This window comes from Onychostoma macrolepis, chromosome 22 (assembly GCF_012432095.1).
Source record: "Onychostoma macrolepis isolate SWU-2019 chromosome 22, ASM1243209v1, whole genome shotgun sequence".
Classification (NCBI taxonomy): domain Eukaryota; kingdom Metazoa; phylum Chordata; class Actinopteri; order Cypriniformes; family Cyprinidae; genus Onychostoma; species Onychostoma macrolepis.
Genome location: NC_081176.1, coordinates 38,160,864 through 38,182,564, shown reverse-complemented (window position 1 = coordinate 38,182,564; position 21,701 = coordinate 38,160,864). Strand labels below are relative to the sequence as shown.

General features: G+C 35.5%; 2 protein-coding genes across 2 annotated transcripts; both read left to right on the top strand.

The window, feature by feature from the left end:
• Window positions 1-12,948: 12,948 nt before the first annotated feature.
• On the top strand, window positions 12,949-14,423 carry LOC131531095 (natural killer cell receptor 2B4-like). The gene is made up of 4 exons (XM_058761641.1): window positions 12,949-13,003; window positions 13,494-13,811; window positions 13,919-14,203; window positions 14,320-14,423. The coding sequence occupies exons 1-4, from the start codon at window positions 12,952-12,954 to the stop codon at window positions 14,421-14,423; spliced, it is 759 nt and encodes a 252-aa protein (XP_058617624.1). The 5' UTR covers window positions 12,949-12,951.
• Window positions 14,424-14,908: 485 nt separating this feature from the next.
• Window positions 14,909-16,517, top strand: LOC131530729 (natural killer cell receptor 2B4-like). Its single transcript, XM_058761164.1, has 4 exons — window positions 14,909-14,963; window positions 15,456-15,773; window positions 15,880-16,173; window positions 16,290-16,517. The coding sequence occupies exons 1-4, from the start codon at window positions 14,912-14,914 to the stop codon at window positions 16,412-16,414; spliced, it is 789 nt and encodes a 262-aa protein (XP_058617147.1). The 5' UTR covers window positions 14,909-14,911; the 3' UTR covers window positions 16,415-16,517.
• Window positions 16,518-21,701: the final 5,184 nt, after the last annotated feature.

Below are 21,701 nucleotides of genomic sequence, written 5' to 3'. Positions count from 1 at the left end.
TATTCACTGCATTGTGTGTTGTGGTATGTTTTCTTCTTGTTGTTGTGGTCTCTCTCTCTCTCTCTCTCTCTCTCTCGCTCTCTGCCTCCTGCTTCTCTGGCTCCTCCCACTTTTTCCACTCTGGCAGGTAGCTGATTGCCCTTTCCAGCTGCACCTGCTTACCAGCTGAGAAAGCAGTAGTATAAAAGCCAAGCAGAACCCTCAGAAGAGGAAAACGGCTCTCCAGAGCATGTCCAGAGTTTGTTGAAGCCTTTTGGAGTTCTGTATGGTTGTTGTCTTCACTAATCTAACTGTTGATTAACCTTCTCTTGTGGTTAGAAGCAAACTAACCTTTGTGCTCTTTGTTGAGCCAGACATTGCAAGATACGTAGCCTACAGTTTTGATGTTTAACTATTTAACCATTTATTTTGTTTTTCCCTGCTACCAACAGCTTAAGCTGTACTCTCTTGATTGATTGTTACCCTTTTGGAAGCTGTAGGGAGGTGGGTGCCTTTTCTTTTGGACTGTACCTGTTTCTCCTGGTTTGAGGATTAGATGGGGAGTGAGAGAATCATTTTGTTGTTGATTTCCTTTTATTTGACAGGTGTAGAAAGAATTTAACCCCCCAGAATATAAATGCTTTTGTATGTTATTTTGGCAATGTTCCCCCTCCTGAAGTTTTTTGCTTCCCTTTCAATTGAACTTTTCCTTGTTTGGAAGCTATTGTATACTCTCTGAGCTGTGAATAAAACCTGTTAAAGTGTTGTTGTTGTTGGGGCTCGGGCTAATGCTCTTCTTAAACCCTTAATATTGTTACGTTATCTTTAAACCCCTAGACACTTAAGACGTAACACACATTACATTAGCATTTGAAAGTGGATGTTTCATTTCGCACGCCTCTTCAACGTGGACATGTCCCCAAGATGACATGTCGTCTTGAACTTTTTGTAGATCGTCCGCATCTGCGCCAGGAAGATAGTAAGTCTCCATTGAAGAAATCTCCATAAGGGGCGTCCCATTATTGACATCCATCTGCGTAATCTCAGTCTGATTACGGGAGGTCCTATTAGCAATATCCATCTGTGAATTTTCGGTCTGATTAAGGGATGTCCCATTAATGACATCTGTCTTTGGGGTCTTGGTCTGATTAAGGAACGTCCTATTAGGAATATCCATCTGTGAAGTCTCGGTCTGATTAAGGGATGTCCCATTAGTGACATTTGTCTGTGGAGTCTTGGTCTGATTAAGAGATGTTCTATTAGCAATATGCATCTGTGAAGTCTCGGTCTGATTAAGGGACATCATAAGCAACATCTGTCTGGGCTGTGATATCTGTCCCCATAGTGGCAGTCTGATTAAGGGGCTGTAATTCTGTATCATTACACTAAAATAAAGACTTTTATCTTCTGAGACAGACGATACACACACAGTGCATTAACATACAGACATCTGTTTCCACATCCCACTGAGAGAAAATGCAGGAAAATGCCTCTCTCACATATGCATCACTTCTTTTTCATCTCCTTCCTTCCCCTTACCCATCCGCCCTCCACTTGGTTCACTCAGAATGGTCAATAGTATAATATTGTACATGAGTGCAAGTAATATTTACAGTCATGTTTGGTATCATTTAAATAGTCTCAGGGCGAGTGGTACAATGGTCTCAATCTTACAAAAGTAGACTAAAAGATAATACAGATCTTAAGAGTTAAGAGATATTTTGATTATTATAGAGGGTGTGTCATTCCATGCAAATTACCATCTATCCCAAAAGGTGTTAATTCGGTTTGATCAATACAAATTCAAATTGACAGTTCCTGTCTCCATTTCTTGAGATGTTTTTTCTTGGGCTGAGTACTTAAGGAAATCTTGAAAGAAGATTTGGGCCTTCTGTAGCTGGAATGATCCCGCTCAGGTGTTATGAGAGCCCAGGTTGCTCTGATAGTGGCCTTCAGCTCTTCTGCATTGTTGGGTCTGGCATATCGCATCTTCCTCTTCACAATACCCCATAGATTTTCTATGGGGTTAAGGTCAGGCGAGTTTGCTGGCCAATTAAGAACAGGGATACCATGGTCCTTAAACCAAATACTGGTTGCTTTGGCACGGTGTGCAGGTGCCAAGTCCTGTTGGAAAATTAAATCCGCATCTCCATAAAGTTGGTCAGCAGCAGGAAGCATGAAGTGCTCTAAAACTTCCTGGTATACGGCTGCGTTGACCTTGGACCTCAGAAAACACAGTGGACCAACACCAGCAGATGACATGGCACCCCAAACCATCACTGACTGTGGAAACTTCACACTGGACCTCAAGCAACGTGGATTGTGTGCCTCTCCTCTCTTCCTCCAGACTCTGGGACCCTGATTTCCAAAGGAAATGACAAACTTACTTTCATCAGAGAACATAACTTTGGACACTATTTTCTACCACATCTTTTCCTTCCCTTCGCCTCTCTATTAATGTGCTTGGACACAGAGCTCTGTGAACAGCCAGCCTCTTTTGCAATGACCTTTTGTGTCTTGCCCTCCTTGTGCAACATGCCAATGGTCGTCTTTTGGACAACTGTCAAGTCAGCAGTCTTCCCCATGATTGTGTAGCCTACAGAACTAGACTGAGAGACCATTTAAAGGCCTTTGCAGGTGTTTTGAGTTAATTAGCTGATTAGAGTGTGGCACCAGGTGTCTTCAATATTGAACCTTTTCACAATATTCTAATTTTCTGAGATACTGAATTTGGGATTTTCCTTAGTTGTCAGTTATAATCATCAAAATTAAAAGAAATAAACATTTGAAATATATCAGTCTGTGTGTAATGAATGAATATAATATACAATTAGTGAAATAAATCAACTTTTGATGATATTCTAATTATATGACCAGCACCTGTATATATCCTGATCTACAACTTAATAAAAATAAGTCTTTATGCCTAAAAACCACTAGAGAGTTTATAAGCCTTTTATATAGAGCTATATAGGAATCTAGTGGCTAAACCATGGAATTGCAGATGTTTTTCTTTTTTTACTCCGACCAGATGGCACTAATCTGACTTCAAAAAATTGGATTTTAAAGGCATTGTATCTATTTTAACATGAAATACTGCCATAATTGAAAAGTAATATCAAAATCATAGAAAATCTTTGATTATGGGAAAATATTGATTATAATTATTGCATAAATATTAATTAGTACCATGAAATTCTCTCAAAATACAAAAGAAAAAAAAAAAAGAAAAAAAAATTCCGTAACAAAAGTATATTGCATTGACTTTACTGAAAAAAAAAAAAAAAAGTTACATTTCGGGTGTTCGGTCAGTTTTGACGGCGAACAACACAAGTGTGACCCCCAAATGAACAATACCAGAGGGTTAAGTACCAGTGGTGTAGTCTACGTGATACACAGGTATACCCATTAGGAAAGGTCAAGGATTTCCGTATACTCGCTTAAAAAAGCACGAGGATACGTAACAACATCGTTTTGTAACAGAACTTTCACACGTTTATTCATAAATTCACCCCGCCTGTGTTGCGAAGCACCGACATTTTGAAAATCACGCCGTGTTTCTTTACCAGTGCTATTGCGCAACTCTTGCGCAGAATTGAATGTGAATCACTAAAGGAGATATGAGATGAAACTACACTCTTTCAGTGTTTTCGTAAGCCACGAATAGCTTGAATGTTTTAATTGGAGAGGCTTAAAAAAAAAAAAAAAAAAACGTGCAAATGTAAGTGGCCCCATCAGCCCCAACTGTCCCGAGCGTCTTTCACACTGGCCTCTGGATATCAGATGGTGGATCAGTGAATGCGGGAGAAGGGGAGAGATAACACGGATACTGTGTATGTGTGTGTCTTTGTACAGCAGTTAAACTAAATACAATGTTTATATCTCCTTGTTTCAGATGATGAGAGAGATGAGTGCTCCTGACCAGCCTTGTGGACTGAAAGTTAGGCTGGGGAATTTAAAAACAGGCACTCTTAAATGAGCATTGAAAATTGACAGCTGATAAAACTTGTGCTCCAGGGACCATATTCTAAGATAAATGTTACTGGTTGAGTTAAATTAATAACACTAAACCGTAGAAAATCAGTCCAGTCTTTAAATGTCATTGGCTGTTAAAGTCTTCTGTTGCTTATAATACATTGTCATGTTGATATCACATAAGCAGTCGTTCAGAATGCTCTCAGTTACATAGATGCATATTGTATGAATTAGTGAGTGTGGTGGTGCTTATGGGGTGTCACTTTGGGACGGTGAGTATGAGGCTGGTAGGGAAAAATCAGAGTACACCCACTACTAAAATCTAGACTACACCACTGTTAAGTACATACTATATCTCAGGTTAGATGGAGCATTGGGGCACATCAGGTGAGATTATAGATTTCTGAATAACTGCTTGACTTTAGTTAAGTTGTACTCAGTTGCATTAACCATGAAGGGGCTTGTCATAGAACTAGCCATAACCGCTGGTTATTGTCTCAGCTTTAATTAAGTTGTACATAGTTATTTTAATATTCTGATTTCTGAATTAATCAAATTTAATGTCAACACAACATGATCTTTCAGTTGTTTGGAATTTCACACATGAATTGATATGAGGATTTACACATGGTTTATTTTACTCATAACCTGTAGGTTATATATTTTTTGGATTTGTTAAATATGTGTTAAATATGTTTGACTGATGATATGTGTTAATAAATCATGTGATTTTAATTAAGATGCATAAGATTTTTTGATAAATAAGGGATGGCCCACTTTACCAGACCAGCTGACCCACTTAACCTGCAAATATATATTTTTTTCTGCAGTGCATGATCTAAAAATGTTTATTGGTACATACCATGCAAATAACACTTTCTATGAACCAAATACAAAATCAAAAGACAGAAGTAATAAAGAAAAGAAAAGAAAAGAAAAAAAAAAAAAAACATTTAGGTATCCAAATTACACGTTTTACAAAAAGTGGCTCACATTACCTGCAACCACCCCTACTTGCCGACCTGAAATTAAAATTGACCCTACTTACTTTGTTAGTGCACAATACTAGTCTTGTAGTGAACAATTAAGCCGTGCAAGTCAATACACCCAGAAAAAAAAATTCCCTTCCGCTCTGATGACATCAGCTGTTTCCGGGCCCAAGCCTCTACTCATTTCACTTGAGAATACCATCTCATTCTCCACAGCCATTTATGAGTACTGTTTAATTAATATTACATATTTAAGCTAAGTATTTAAAAACTTGCTGTGCACACTACAGTCGCCATGCTCACAGGATCCCAGACATTCATATTTTAACAATTTATAAAAGATGAATCACTATAGCTGTCATGAATCCGGTCTATGAACTTCCGATCACTCACCACCAGAGGTCACCCGGTCACCACAAGGACTCTCACACTACACAGACTGTTACACTATACCCTGGACTACATTTCCCATCATCCACACACCTGAATGCACTGATTACACAGACACACAGCTGAATCCCATCAGACAGGCTTTATAAGCCTTGGACTTCCTCTTCCAGATCGTCGAGGATTGTTTAGCATTGGTCACTGTGATAGCTACGGAGCCTGTCTTTAGGTTTCCTAATCTAAGTCATAATCTTGCCTGTTTTCCTGCGTTTTTGATTCTTGCCTCTGTGTCTTAGATTTACCTTTTGCCTTGTCGTTTGGATACTGTTTGCCCCAGCCTGGACTTTTGCTCATGTTTACTGATTACCTCTTTTGTCTAAGCCCTCTGGATATTGTTAGCCGACGATCGACCACGGCCGTTTAGGATATTTCTCTTGCCTTGCCCTCTATATACCTCCATACTTTTGGTATGGAGATAAAGGTTAGGGTTATAATTTTTCAGCACTGTAAAAACCAATTTGTTGAGTCAACTAAAAAAAAAACTTCACATGGAGCTGCATTTACCACACAGAGCCGTTGTTCACTGACAAGCTGTGCAAAACCACGTTGATCATGAATGTGGATTGCGCAGCTTGTTAGTGAACAATGGCTCTGTGTTGTAAATGCAGCTCCATGAAATCACTGCGTGATGGAAATTACCGCTGATTACAGAACCGGCTTTACTGACAAGATGCACATTAAATGTTGCATGCGATATATCGTACAGCCCTAGTACATACACTACTAAAGTTGTGTGTTTTGTTAAAAGAACAGCTACCAAAAAATTAAAATTGATATGATCGGACCGGTGACCGGCCGGTCAGTCTGCCGATTCCGAGCCGGTCTGTTTTGACGTCACACTGATGCTCACATCCGCATGTAAACAAGTTGTTTCGCGTGAGAATGATTGTGATTTTAATTGCATTCAGTGTAAAATAAATTCAAGACTTTATAAAGACCCTTTAAACACCAAGTAAAGAAAATTCAAGGAATAAATTGAAGTGAAAATAATACGTCAAATTATGTTCTCTAAATTTTGAAGCTGTTTTCCAATGCAAATGTCTAAATATTATTAAAGGGTCCACCAAAAAAAAAAAAAAAAAAAAAAAAAATTATTTACTTTACCTCAAGTTGTTCTAAACCTGAATGGGTTGCTTTCTGTGACATGTCCCAGATAGTCTAACGCCTGTTTCACACTGGATGTGCAAGCAGTGCTGAGGCAGCGCAGAAGCGGTGCCTATGCAGAGCAGGAGCAGCTCGCGCCCATTGTGCTTTCATACTGGCAGCGTTTGTCACGCGCAGCTGAACCGTGGCTTGTACTGCAATACAGACGAGTATCGTCATTTCGGTCATATTTTCCAACGTTCTTCTCCGAACACTGTGTGCCATGTGCTGTTAACATGGGACCTGAAAAAAAAAAAAATGCGTTGCTTACCTTCTTCTTACACGTGCAGTGTGAAACCGACGTAACACAGTGGTTCTCAAATCGTGGTACGAGTACCACTAGTCGTACTCAGGCTCCCTCTAGTGGTACGCAGAGGAGTCACGAAATTAAATATAAATTAATTTTAAAACGCAATACATTTAAATGTACTGTATAGACCAGTGGTTCTCAAACTTTTTATACCAAGTACCACCTCAGAAAATATTTGGCTCTCCAAATACCACCATAATGACCAACATTAAAATACAGTAGCGTGGTAGGCCTAACTATTCAGCTACAGCTCTGCACAGTTCAAAAACAAGGCAGTTTTATTTTATTTATTTATGTTTTCTTTTTCAGTATGGTACAGTTTTTATTTAACTTTTAGGTACATTTAATCATTATTTAAGCTTTTTTTAATTTACCTCTATGTAAGCACAGTGCAGTGTTCATGTTCAAACTGTGTATTTACAATGTTAAAGTGGCTGACAACAAAAGATTCTTATTAGGAATAAAACTGCCTTGTTTTTGAACTGTGCAGAGCTGTAGCTGAATAGTTAGGCCTACCACGCTACTGTATTTTAATGTTGGTCATTATGGTGGTATTTGGAGAGCCAAATATTTTCTGAGGTGGTACTTGGTATAAAAAGTTTGAGAACCACTGGTCTATACAGTACACAATCCCACAATGTGTTACAACCCCAGATCATCAAGAGGTCTTCTATTACCTGGACCACGTCGCTGCAGATTGATGATGCTCGGTTTGGTCACCCGTAATTCCAACAGTCATGTCCTTGATGAATTCCTGCTCAGAACCGGTGTGCTTTAATAAAAACAAAGGGAAGCATTAAAATGTGCCTTACAATCTTAAAGCTTACAGACTCCAATAAATATGTGCACTTATAAAGTAAATAAATGTACTTACAACTTTGTCCAAGCTCTACAATGTGAAAGTTATTTCCATTATGTCTGCATAGCATTTTGATGGATACAACTGCAAAAGGACTTGCTGTGGTCCATCCACAAGATTGTTGAAATCTGTGCTAATCTTCAGCCATTCCAAAATATCATAAACATGAGCTGCTCATTCGTTTCACTTATAACGTGCAGAAAAGAGACAGTTCTAGTAGTAATCTTGTTTTTTCCCCCTATTTTTATCTATGTATATTCTGACGGATGTATTTACGGATTAATAAAACGCTGTCAAGGTTTAAAGAAGTTAATTTTCTAAATCCACATAGTTGTCCGTTGAGCTCCGTCTCGCACTCTGTTTGAACGGTCTATAATGCAGCACTGAGCTCAAATAACACATACCAAACTGTATTTTTATCGTTCTCCATAGATAAATGCAGCTCAGTACCGCATGGGATAATATTTATTGTAATATTTATATGGAAAATACTGTGGAAGTGCGTGCATTTTGAGGCTTCGGAGTGCACTAACACTGACATACAACTAGAAAATACGACTCTTTATACCATACTTGTACTCTTCTTAGACAACATACGTATTTCTTACACATATAAAGCCAATAAATACAAATGTTTACTTACCAAATTTGTATTTTGATATTTTTAGGTAATTTCCACACTTTGTTGAGAAGCTCACCAACATGGCTGACGACTTTTCTTCTGACTGCAATAGGTTTTGTTGTTATTGAATTGATTCAACACTTTTTTTTTTTTTTTAAGTTGAGAGGACAAATATTCTAGTTCAGTCAACTTACAAGTTGAGACAGTGAAAACTTAAAATTTTAAGTTGAATGAGCAAATTCAGTAACTGAAAGTTGTGTCAACATAAACAAGATAATTCAAACAACTAAACTGCTAAATAATTGTTTTACAGTGAGTGTCTGTTAGCGCTGTTTGTTGTTTTCTTGGGGCATCTGGCAGAGTTTGGACCCAGAAGCAGTGACGCGTGATGTTACACTTAACAAACAGATATTGAATCCTTTGATATTTACAACTTTCTACTTTGGTCATCAGTTGTATGATACTGATTTAATTAATAAATGGCGTAATCTGCTGGGTCTTTCAGGAACAACAGCTAAAACAGCCTCACAGCACCATGAGCTCAACTATTGTGTTGGCCAGTGTTCTGACAATATATGCTACAGGATGTGCTACCAATACTATATTTTCATGGTTTTAAGGGTAGGGATAGGGATTGGTCTCTACACTTAAAAAAAAAATATTATTTGAAGTATGATTTTGGGTATGTTTTACAAGAAAATGCAATTTTACACTGTCTACTTCAAAAGTTAATGTTTAATTCAGTGTTCCAACACTGTAAAAAGTGATGTTGACTTAACTTAAAAAATTGAGGAAACCTGTTGCCTTGAAATTTTTAAGTAAATGATAATTAAAAAAATAAGTTAACTGAATTGTCAAGTTCACTTAACTTTTCTTTTTTTTTAATTATTATGTACTTAATAATTTTAAGGCAACGGGTTTCCTCAATTTTTTTAAGTTAAGTCAACTTATCACTTTTTACAGTGCAATTTTTTGTAATGATCTGTGAAATTTACTAGTAACTTACTAGCAAGTTTTTATTTATTTATTTATTTATTTAGGGTGTGAATTTCACATAGTCCCTGTACTACATTATACAGGCACATTATTCAAATTCATAATTAAAACTGAAAATAAGTGTAAAATAACTGAATATTGTATATTCATATAAGGGGAGCTGTCGACAAAATTTCACCTGTGGAATGTGATTTTATTTATTTATTTATTTTTTACTAACTTGATATCTCCAAATAAGTACACTGTAAAACATTTACTGTAAAAATTACAGTAACTTACTGGCAATTTTGGTTGCCAGTAAGACTGTAAAATTTACAAGAGTACTGTAAATCAATCATTACAATTGTACTGTAAAAAATACAGCAGACTCTTGCATGCTGTAAAATTGTTGTGATGGTGTAAACATTTGGTAAACTTATTTCATTTGAGTCCACTAAGAAGGAACATTTCTTAATATAAAACTGCAAACACTTAATTTGTAATAGTAAAGTTACTAAAAACATGACTTGAACTCAAATCGTTGCAGTTTATCATCAGCTATAGCACACATGCATGTAGTAAAGCACTTAACAAATAGTCTACTTAACAGCAGAACATCAGTGTTTGTGGCTCATCATTGACTGAAGCACAGGCTCTACTCTCCACCACACCAAAACTAAATTAAACTAACAGATCTCTCTTGTGCAATATAATACAGTTCAGTTAAATATTTACTCTCCTTATAGATAACACCTGCTGTTAACAAGCAGAATCACTGAATGAAAGAGAAACAAGAACAGCTGACTTCAGCCACAGCCTTAGATGAACTCAACTGAAATACAAGACATCGTTAAATCTCTCAAGATCTGATTAAATAACTCCACAAACAGCATTACCAGCTTCACACATTACAATTTGACTTTATTTCTGTCATATGTCTATGAAAATCATTTGAGAATTAACAGAAGTTTAGTTGTTTTACTGAAAACGTTTCGTTTGACCTCACCATTGTGGCGGTCAGGGTTTGCTTTAGTTGGGCTCTTGACCATCAAAATTTAATCTTAGCTTTTTTCTGGCTGCAGTAACTGTGTTTGTGGAGCACATTTGTTATAGCATGAAAGCCAGGAAAGTGTGTGATTACGTGCTTTTGATTGACTATTGATAATGATATAATCATTATCTAGTGGCTTGATTCACTGATCTCGTTCAGAGGCTGATCTTTAAAGACATGGTGTGGATATCTTTTTTGTTGTTGTGTTATTTACAATTGCTATATGACCTTGAATGAGACAACAAACTGCTACTGAAAAAGTACTACGGCAGCAATTAGACACACACAGACATCGAGAATCAGTGTATGAATCTCAACAACGGTGACAATCAACAAAATAAACAGATCAGCTCTGAACATCACAAAACATGCTACTAAAACTCAACACAAAAAAAATTAAAAATTAAAGCACATAGTAAGAATTAAAGACAATAAGTGGACAATTCAGCGGCATAATTTATTCATGCCGCAATGCATGCTGGGATTCATGGGTGAGTTTTGTACTGTGCTGGTACCCAGCATGAATTGCACATTAAGCTTTTGATTGTCACCGTTGTTGAGATTCATACACTGATTCTTGATGTCTGTGTGTGTCTAATTGCTGCCGTAGTACTAAAAGTTTTGTGCATAAGACTTTTTAAAATTTTTCAGTAGCAGTTTGTCATCTCATTCAGGGTCATATAGCAGCTATAAACAACACCAAACTAACAAATAAAAAAATCCACACCATGGCTTTAAAGATCAGCCTCTGAATGAGATCAGTGAATCAAGCCACTAGGTAATGATTACATCATTATCAATAGTCAATCAAAAGCACGTAATCACACATTTTCCTGGCTTTCATGCTATAACAAACGTGCTCTACAAACACAGTTACAGCAGTTGAAAACTTGATGGTCAAGAGCCAAACTAAAGCAAACCCTGACCGCCACAATGGTGAGGTCAAACGAAACGTTTTCAATAAAACAACTAAACTTCTGTTAATTCTCAAATTATTTTCATAGACATATGACAGAAATAAAGTCGAATTGTAATGTGTGAAGCTGGTAATGCTGTTTGTGGAGTTGTTTAATCAGATCTTGAGAGATTTAATGATGTCTTGTATTTCAGTTGAGTTCATCTAAGGCTGTGGCTGAAGTCAGTTGTAGTTCTTGTTTCTCTTTCATTCAGTGATTCTGCTTGTTAACAGCAGGTGTTATCTATAAGGAGAGTAAATATTTAACTGAACTGTATTATTTTGCACAAGAGAGATCTGTTAGTTTAATTTAGTTTTGTGGGTCACCATTGTGGTGGAGAGTAGAGCCTGTGCTTCAGTCAATGATGAGCCACAAACACTGATGTTCTGCTGCTTTATTTAAAGACAGTAACTGTAGAGTTGCTGATACAGTGATGATCTCTTTGTTAAGTGCTTTACCACATGCATGTGTGCTATAGCTGATGATAAACTGCAACGATTTGAGTTAAAGTCATGTTTTTAGTAACTTTACTATTACAAATTAAGTGTTTGCAGTTTTATATTAAGAAATGTTCCTTCTTAGTAGAATCAAATGAAATAAGTTTACCAAATGTTTACACCATCACAACAATTTTACAGCATGCAAGAGTTTGCTGTATTTTTTACAGTACAATTGTAATTATTGATTTACAGTACTCTTGTAAATTTTACAGTCTTACTGGCAACCAAAATTGCCAGTAAGTTACTGTAAATTTTACAGCAATTCTTTACAGTGTAGTATCCATTCCTAAAACAAACAAACAAACAAACAAAAAACACTTTTCCTTAATAAACTCGTGAATAGCAATGTTAAATATGATCATAGTGTTTCTGCATTGCCTCTGAGTCAATTGCAGTTTCTCATCATGTTTCTGTAGATTAAAGTTCAAAGCTGTTCACAGTTGCAGAAGAGGAAGACACCCACAAACTACGCCTGAAAACACACACACACACATAAGCCCTGAATAGCCACTCTTACCTACAAGATGTCTGTCCACCCAACAGATCAAACCACATTTCTCAAGAAATCAAACAGCCGCAGGTTTCAGTTTGACTCAGACGATGAACATCAATAAACTGGTACCGTGAGATCGTACAGTACACATTTAAACTCTGTACATTTTCCATAATTGTCACGTGTTTGTTCCGTTTTGCCCTTATTTGGTTTGTTTCCTGTCATTAGTTAATTATCGTTGAGTCTATTCACCTGTCTTGTATTAATCATCTTATTTGCTTCTTTGTTTCCGTTCCTTTTATAAGTCCTGTGTTCTCCCTGGGATTTGTCTGCTGTTATATGTCATTCAGATGTGTTTACCTTGGTTCCTGTGTTAGCTTGTTCCTTGCCTTGAGTCATTAAAAGACTGTGTTATTTAAGTCGATCTCCACGTCTCCTCGTTCCATGCTTGGTGCACCGTGACAATAATTGAGTACTAAGTACAATAACATTATATATTATAGGCTAGATGTAACTATATAACAGAGTGTGCTCATTTGCATTAGGAGGGTCAGACTCTGTCGGGGGAGGATTCACACAGTTTTGGTTGTGTTTCTTTAGATCAGTTGTGGTTTCATTGATAGTCTTATTAGAGCAGACTTCACACTGAACGATGATGTTTCACACGCTTGTTTTGTTCTGTTTGTCCTGCTGGTGTCTGATCAGTAAGTTATTATTTTCATTTATTTGTTTAATTTATTTACATTTCAAAGTAACAAGATCCTGCTGCGGTTCAAATTAAATTGTTTTACCCTTCGATTAAATCTCTTGTTGTTTAAGAAATCTTATTTTCAGTGATTACAAATGTAAATCATCTGAAATCATTTCTAAAATATAATTTCAATCATTTTAATTATTTCTGCAGTAATCATAAACATCTATAAACATAACAGAAATTAAATGATAAACAATGTGTTGAATATATTCAGCATTTTTAAACTTGTACTTTCAAGCTGCAATTAATTTATCATATAATTTGTTATTACTTTACAGCAGATCATTTTAAAGAACATTAAATATCAAATTGAGCCACATGCATCTGTCTGTTCGTATGTGACTTTTCGTTTTGTTACATGTTATCAAAGGTTACAAACTGATTTCAGGCTTTCTACACCAACAAGAGCATTAATATGAAAACCTGTTCATGTTCACCAGGTGTGTTTGGTGAGTCAGTGTCAGTGATGGAGGGAGATTATGTGACTTTACACACTTCTGTTACTAAAACACATGAAGATGATTATATACTGTGGAAGTTTGGAGCTGAAATGTCTCTCATAGCTAAAATCAGCATTGAGAAGCAACTCTCTTTCACATATGATGGTGCTGATGGGAGATTCAGAGACAGACTGAAGCTGGACAAACAAACTGGATCTTTGACCATCACAGACATCGCATCTGAACATGCTGGACTCTATAAACTAGAGATAAATGGACCTATGTGGTCATCAAAAACATTCAATGTTTCTGTCTATGGTGAGTAAAAACTTAATTTGTCCTTGTTTTAGTAGTTATTTGCATTGAATTGTTTCATTATGTAATGTTCATTATTATATTTCTGTTTATTCTCTCATGGTTTCCAGCTCATTTGCCTGTACCTGTCATAAGAAGAGACTATTCTTCATCATCATCATCATCATATTGTCCATTGCTGTGTTCAGTGGTGAATGTGGGTCATGTGACTCTCTCCTGGTACAAAGGAAACAGTTTATTGTCCAGCATCAGTGTGTCTGATCTCAGCATCAGTCTCTCTCTACCTCTGGAGGTGGAATATCAGGATAACAACACCTACAGCTGTGTGCTCAACAATCCCATCAGCAACCAGACCACACATCTGGACATCAGTCAACTCTGTTACACATGTGCAGGTGTGCTGGTGTTGATAGTAACATTGATTGATTAACTAATCTGATCTATCAGGTTATATAGCGCTGATATTTGTTGTAGATCAGATTCACTTAAATGCTCATTTTGTCCATTACAGATCAGGGCTTGTTTTACACAGTGCTGCTCTCATCTGCTGCTGGATTGCTGTTAATTGTAGCTGTAGTCGGGATCTTCTGCATCTGCAGAAAAGGCAAGTATTAACGGCTTTTTATTAAGTATTATTATTATTATTAATATCAATTTGAAAATATACTCTAAATACAGTCAAATATTAATAATACTAATAATCAATATTTATTGTCATTATTTTGTAGCTAACATCCTATAGATAATTTATATGAAAAGAAACCAAAACATTATGTGTAGTTATTGTGTTTGACAATTTTTGTAGTTTACAATTATCAGAATACATCGGTTTGTATACACTACGCATCAATTTTTTTGAACAGTAAAATGTTTCATGTTTTTTCTAAAGAAGTCTTTTCTGCTCACCAAGCCTGCATTTATTTGATACTAAGTACAATAACATTATATATTATAGGCTAGATGTAACTATATAACAGAGTGTGCTCATTTGCATTAGGAGGGTCAGACTCTGTCGGGGAGGATTCACACAGTTTTGGTTGTGTTTCTTTAGATCAGTTGTGGTTTCATTGATAGTCTTATTAGAGCAGACTTCACACTGAACGATGATGTTTCACACGCTTGTTTTGTTCTGTTTGTCCTGCTGGTGTCTGATCAGTAAGTTATTATTTTCATTTATTTGTTTAATTTATTTACATTTCAAAGTAACAAGATCCTGCTGCGGTTCAAATTAAATTGTTTTACCCTTCGATTAAATCTCTCTTGTTGTTTAAGAAATCTTATTTTCAGTGATTACAAATGTAAATCATCTGAAATCATTTCTAAAATATAATTTCAATCATTTTAATTATTTCTGCAGTAATCATAAACATCTATAAACATAACAGAAATTAAATGATAAACAATGTGTTGAATATATTCAGCATTTTTAAACTTGTACTTTCAAGCTGCAATTAATTTATCATATAATTTGTTATTACTTTACAGCAGATCATTTTAAAGAACATTAAATATCAAATTGAGCCACATGCATCTGTCTGTTCGTATGTGACTTTTCGTTTTGTTACATGTTATCAAAGGTTACAAACTGATTTCAGGCTTTCTACACCAACAAGAGCATTAATATGAAAACCTGTTCATGTTCACCAGGTGTGTTTGGTGAGTCAGTGTCAGTGATGGAGGGAGATTATGTGACTTTACACACTTCTGTTACTAAAACACATGAAGATGATTATATACTGTGGAAGTTTGGAGCTGAAATGTCTCTCATAGCTAAAATCAGCATTGAGAAGCAACTCTCTTTCACATATGATGGTGCTGATGGGAGATTCAGAGACAGACTGAAGCTGGACAAACAAACTGGATCTTTGACCATCACAGACATCGCATCTGAACATGCTGGACTCTATAAACTAGAGATAAATGGACCTATGTGGTCATCAAAAACATTCAATGTTTCTGTCTATGGTGAGTAAAACTTAATTTGTCCTTGTTTTAGTAGTTATTTGCATTGAATTGTTTCATTACGTAATGTTCATTATTATATTTCTGTTTATTCTCTCATGGTTTCCAGCTCATCTGCCTGTACCTGTCATAAGAAGAGACTGTTCTTCATCATCATCATCATCATCATCATCATATTGTTCATTGCTGTGTTCAGTGGTGAATGTGGGTCATGTGACTCTCTCCTGGTACAAAGGAAACAGTTTATTGTCCAGCATCAGTGTGTCTGATCTCAGCATCAGTCTCTCTCTACCTCTGGAGGTGGAATATCAGGATAACAACACCTACAGCTGTGTGCTCAACAATCCCATCAGCAACCAGACCACACATCTGGACATCAGTCAACTCTGTTACACATGTGCAGGTGTGCTGGTGTTGATAGTAACATTGATTGATTAACTAATCTGATCTATCAGGTTATATAGCGCTGATATTTGTTGTAGATCAGATTCACTTAAATGCTCATTTTGTCCATTACAGATCAGGGCTTGTTTTACACAGTGCTGCTCTCTGCTGCTGCTGGATTGCTGTTAACTGTAGCTGTAGTCGGGATCTTCTGCATCTGCAAGAAATGTAGAAAAATGGACAGAAAAGGCAAGTATTAACGGCTTTTTATTAAGTATTATTATTATTATTAATATCAATTTGAAAATATACTCTAAATACAGTCAAATATTAATAATACTAATAATCAATATTTATTGTCATTATTTTGTAGCTAACATCCTATAGATAATTTATATGAAAAGAAACCAAAACATTATGTGTAGTTATTGTGTTTGACAATTTTTGTAGTTTACAATTATCAGAATACATCGGTTTGTATACACTACCCATCACATTTTTTTGAACAGTAAAATGTTTCATGTTTTTTTCTAAAGAAGTCTTTTCTGCTCACCAAGCCTGCATTTATTTGATCCAAAGTACAGCAAAAACAATTAAAATTTTGAAATATTTTTATTATTTAAAATAACTGTTTTCTATTTGAATATATTTGAATGTGTAATTTATTCCTGTGATTTCAAAGCTGAATTTTAGCATCATTAATCCAATCACATGATCCTTCAGAAATCATTCTAATATTTTTATTTCAAATAACTGCAGGCTTGGTGAGCAGAAGAGAGTTCTTTAAAAAATATTAAAAATCTTTCTGTTCAAAAATGTTTGACTAGTGTATGTTGCGTATAATGATGCAATCTTAACACATCCCGCTTGCACAATAAAAACAGTATCTGCATTTCTTTAACGGCGCCAAAAAAAAAAAAAAAAAAAAAAAATGCATTGCAGGTGCTTTAATTAATGCAAAAATAAAAACAAGCCTCCATCTTATAAGCAGAATTTTACATGTGTAAAGATTAAGCTGGTGCTCAAATTAAAATCTCTGTGAATTTCAAAAGTTTCAGTTACACATAATCAGACTGAGCAAATAGTATGCATATTTGGCATGTTGTCTGAGGGCTGAGAACTTCTCTATATCCCAAGCTGGGATAGGAATAGTTGGGAGAGAGTATTTGGGGTGGAGGAGGGATGCCGGAGAACTGTCGTGGGACAGATGTAAGTTGACTATATAGAAATTTGCTATCGTGCTAATTGAGTTGATTTTCTGAACGTGCTCCTCTTGAACTTTGTTAATAAAACATCATCATGGATTTCACTGAGCTTGCTAGTGAGACTGATTTTTTGTTGTTGTTTTGATACATCTATTATTTTTTTAAACAGTCGAGACTTGTGAAGTGATCACTTACGCTGAACCAGTGTTTCACAAAATAAATTCACAAAAATCGGTAAGAGAATTAATTATTATTATTAATATATAACTATGTTAAATGTCTATGTGTCATTTCAGCAGATGGATGTGTGTGCACTTGTGTTTTTGTCTGTATGATAATCAATCACATACATCACAAACACGATATCAGATGAAAGAAATAAGATTAGACAGTGGATATTTGCACTATGTGTGAATAGAGATAAATACTATGAACACTAAAGTGAACCCTCTGCTGTGTTGCCAGATCAAGTTATTATAAGCATATTTGGAGTTGTGTTTTCCATTTAATTCGACACTTTAGAACAGCGGTTTTCAATTCCAGTCCTCGCGCCTCCTCACTCTGAATATTTTGCATGTCTCTTTTAGTTAACACACCTGATTCAGATCATTAGCTCGTTAGAAGAGAGCTCCATGCATGAACTGTGTTCTGATTGACATGCTCCCTACACAGTGTTCATTGCTCCCTATATACTCCCTGAGCACAGGAAATCTGTTGAAATTTACTTCAGTTCGGAACATTAATTTACGGATTTGCGCTATGCCACTGCCTTCAGCATCTTCACACACAGATAAAACCTACTAGAGAAGTGTGACGTGTGACATAGCTTAATATACCTCTGTCCACTTCACAGGACACTTATGGTCGAATAGAACAAACGTCTGAAGTGATAAGAGATACACACAAAATGTGCAGAGCGGGGAGGCGCGAGGACTGGAATTGAAAACCGCTGCTTTAGAAAGTTAATAAAGTGGGAAGTTGCTGTTTAGTGTTAACAATATCTTTATCTTATTTTATTTACAAAAAAATAAAAATAAATAAAATAAACTAATTGTGCTTTTTTTTTAATATTTATTTTTTGTTTTTTTTTATTTGTTTTCATAGCAAAATCTGGCAACACTGCGATCACACTTAAACTGAGCGTAATCAAAAAAGCCAACGGACAGGTTATTGCTGACAGGATACCACATGAGGCAAATGCTAAAAATGTTATAATATTATCTGTCAGAAATGTAATCAACGCTATCAAAAACTAACAAAACTAGTAGGCCTACTCAAATCTGTAGAACAAATAGGTTACAGAATAAAATGTAATATGCAAACACTAGCCATGAAGAATGCTGTTTAATTCGGTATATTGTGGTTAAATTTTCACAAAGTCAAGCTAAAACATTAATAAGAGCATTAGAGACGAAGTTACCATCTATATAGCAATGGTTATTAATGAAAACTGTAACAGTAATGTGTACAGTATTATTACATGAATAATAAGCCATGAATAATAAAATTATCCACCCCTAACCTATAGTAAAGTATTAACAAATTTGGATGTAATATGATATAATTTAAACAATGCTCATCCCTCCAAAACAAAACATATTTCACACATTTCTACACGTCTGTCTCTTTTAAAGTGTTTAGTGTATATACTGAGTTGTATTTGGTGGGATTATTATAGCACAATTCTTAACCCCACCCATTTGCAAACCCTGCTTACAGCCATGACTAGGCCTATAACTATGTTTTAACAATCATTTAACAATCAGACTTTAACTGTAGTTGACATTCAGCTTATTTTTGCAATTAGTAGACTAAAAAAAAAAGTCTAATATTTTTGTTTGTGTTTTGCATTTTTTACAGAAAGAGAATAAAGAGGAAGTACGTGTGGTATATTCATCTATCAGCAAGAGAATATGATCAAACTTAAATATTTTTCTAACAAGATGGAGTCTATGGTTAAGTTTTGGGATTAGTGTGAATGACCACATGTAGCATCATGAAGATATGCAGCAGCGTCAGGGGTTTGAATATGGAGTTATTTTTGTATTTTTTTACACTCTGTGTTTATTGGCAAAACATAAATAAATAAAAACAACAACCTGCCAAGGTCTGTTAGTTACAAAAATAATTGTGTGTGAATGTCATTTAAAAAATAGATGCAAAATACTCATAGGTGGAGACCTCCTGCTTCATTCGTTTATTCATATCTGCGCAGAAATGTGTTTTGATGTTGGACAAAAAGTGTGTTCATGAGAATGTATCTACTGCTAGACGTTTGTGTTTGATGTCAGTTTGTGAGTGTGTCTGAGGTGTTAGTAGCGTGTCTGTGAATAGCATGTGGTTGAAAGGCTTTTTCCATTCCTGCTTATATAAAACCATTTGACTTCTGCTCTACAGAAAAAAAGAACACATATTATTGATACCTTCTTTTCTTATTATAAAGGTCATATTTTAAGTTCCCTGTCGATACTCCACTTCATATTGCGTCTTGTTAAAGACGCTATGGGAAAAGCCTTTTTTTCCTTCTGACCGAAGCCTTATTCAATCACACAGTGAAACTGCACGGCCATTGGTTTGTGCAGTCTGTTAAAAACGAACCGCGGTTGACAACGGAGCCCACCAGAGCCTGCCAGAATGGGCGGAGCCATCTGGCTATATAAGTGGCTATATACAAGTTTTGTATTTTCTTTTCTTTTTCTGTCAATGTCTTGGTCATTTTAAGAATAAATGCAATATGATTTACAATTTATGATTCCTGTTTGATTTCTTTACTTTTCATCAGTATTAAGGAGAAATAAACTAAAGGTAGCAATGCTGCTTACAAACTTTATTTGTTTTCCAATGACACAATGGTGCTGCTGTCGAATAGTAAAAGGGTCATTCTACAGAAACGTCCACTTTTCTGTCCCTAGACTTTACAGAAATATTACAATTGAAATACACATTAGTTTTTTTATATATATATATATATATTTTTAAAATGAAAATGTTATTTGAACAATTACACCTTCTTGAGCCATCAATGTGGCATTATTTTTTTTAAATTAATTATATAGAATTCCAAGCACCACAAAACTGTTCGTCCCCACAGCCATGTACAGCATTCCTCCCGCCTCTCTCATCAATGAAGTGCGGCGCGCAGTTTGGAGCATCTCAGCTTGTTTGCAGTCTGAAGGTAAATAAAGAACTGTTGATTGAATAAGTACAGCGGTTTCTGAGTGCGAAGCGCTGAATCTTTCATAATATGATACTTTGGCCACATAACAGAAAAAAACTGAACGCCCACATAATGACAGAAAACTGGGGAAAACGGGACACAAGTCAGGAAAAAAAACAAACAAAAAAAACATTTGCTGGTCAAAAGCTTCGTATTTGAACTTGATTTTGGTGAAATGTTTATATAAATATTTAATGACACATGCAACGATGCAAATAAACATAGCCTATCTGTAGGGCTAAACATCTATATGGTAACACTATGCAATACGTTTTCATTAAAATATATTTGTTACAGTATTTATTAATCTTTGTTAATGTTAATGAAAATACAGTCGTTCATTGGTAGTTCATGTTAGTTCACAGTGCATTAACAAATGTTAACAAACAACTTTGGATTTTAATAATGCATTAGTAAATGTTGAAATTAACATTAAGATAAATGCTGCAGAAGTATTGTACATTCTTAGTTCATGTTACTACACTAGTTAACTAATGTTAACTACTAAACCTTATTGTGAAGTGTTACGATTTATATAAATGTATCTGTACACAATAAAGCCACAATACAAACTACCAATAGGAGGTTCCCGGCTGACAGCAAAAATTTATTTTGCCTATGTCACAATTTGAGGTCAGTCCGGCCCTGTAGTTGATACTGATTATGTTGCCAAATTGTTTTGGAACAGCTGTTGAATAAACAATTAAACTGATGCCTGTCTATCTGCTTGACTGACAGTTTTATTGATCACTGAGAGAGCATTGAAGCACCTTCATTAGACAAACACACGTCTATTTTACATGGTTTCAATCCTTCAAAAATGCTCCACTGGTGGAACACCTAATATGATACAACAAATGAATGACGACTGTTGATGTAGAAAGAGTATTTCTCTGCAAATAACAATTTAGTTACAACATCTAACAGTAGAGGCTAACGGGTCACATCGACGTTGATGAACCTTGACCCCTATTTCATGAAACAATAAATACATCTCACAGTAGAACAGCCTATGTTAGGTATGTTAGGCTGCTGTCACTTTAAAATGTATTATACTGAATCAATATATTGATCCGTATTTCTCCCAACTGTTTATGTTCGCTTTTGACAGGAATTTATGCAGAC

Bases quoted from the DNA above. Each gene is read 5' to 3' on its own strand.
- LOC131531095 (XM_058761641.1), top strand. From the start codon at position 12,952: ATGATGTTTCACACGCTTGTTTTGTTCTGTTTGTCCTGCTGGTGTCTG. The intron at 13,812-13,918 runs GTGAGTAAAAAC...CATGGTTTCCAG, and splicing joins ATTCAATGTTTCTGTCTATG to CTCATTTGCCTGTACCTGTC. The intron at 14,204-14,319 runs GTGTGCTGGTGT...TGTCCATTACAG, and splicing joins ACTCTGTTACACATGTGCAG to ATCAGGGCTTGTTTTACACA.
- LOC131530729 (XM_058761164.1), top strand. From the start codon at position 14,912: ATGATGTTTCACACGCTTGTTTTGTTCTGTTTGTCCTGCTGGTGTCTG. The intron at 15,774-15,879 runs GTGAGTAAAACT...CATGGTTTCCAG, and splicing joins ATTCAATGTTTCTGTCTATG to CTCATCTGCCTGTACCTGTC. The intron at 16,174-16,289 runs GTGTGCTGGTGT...TGTCCATTACAG, and splicing joins ACTCTGTTACACATGTGCAG to ATCAGGGCTTGTTTTACACA.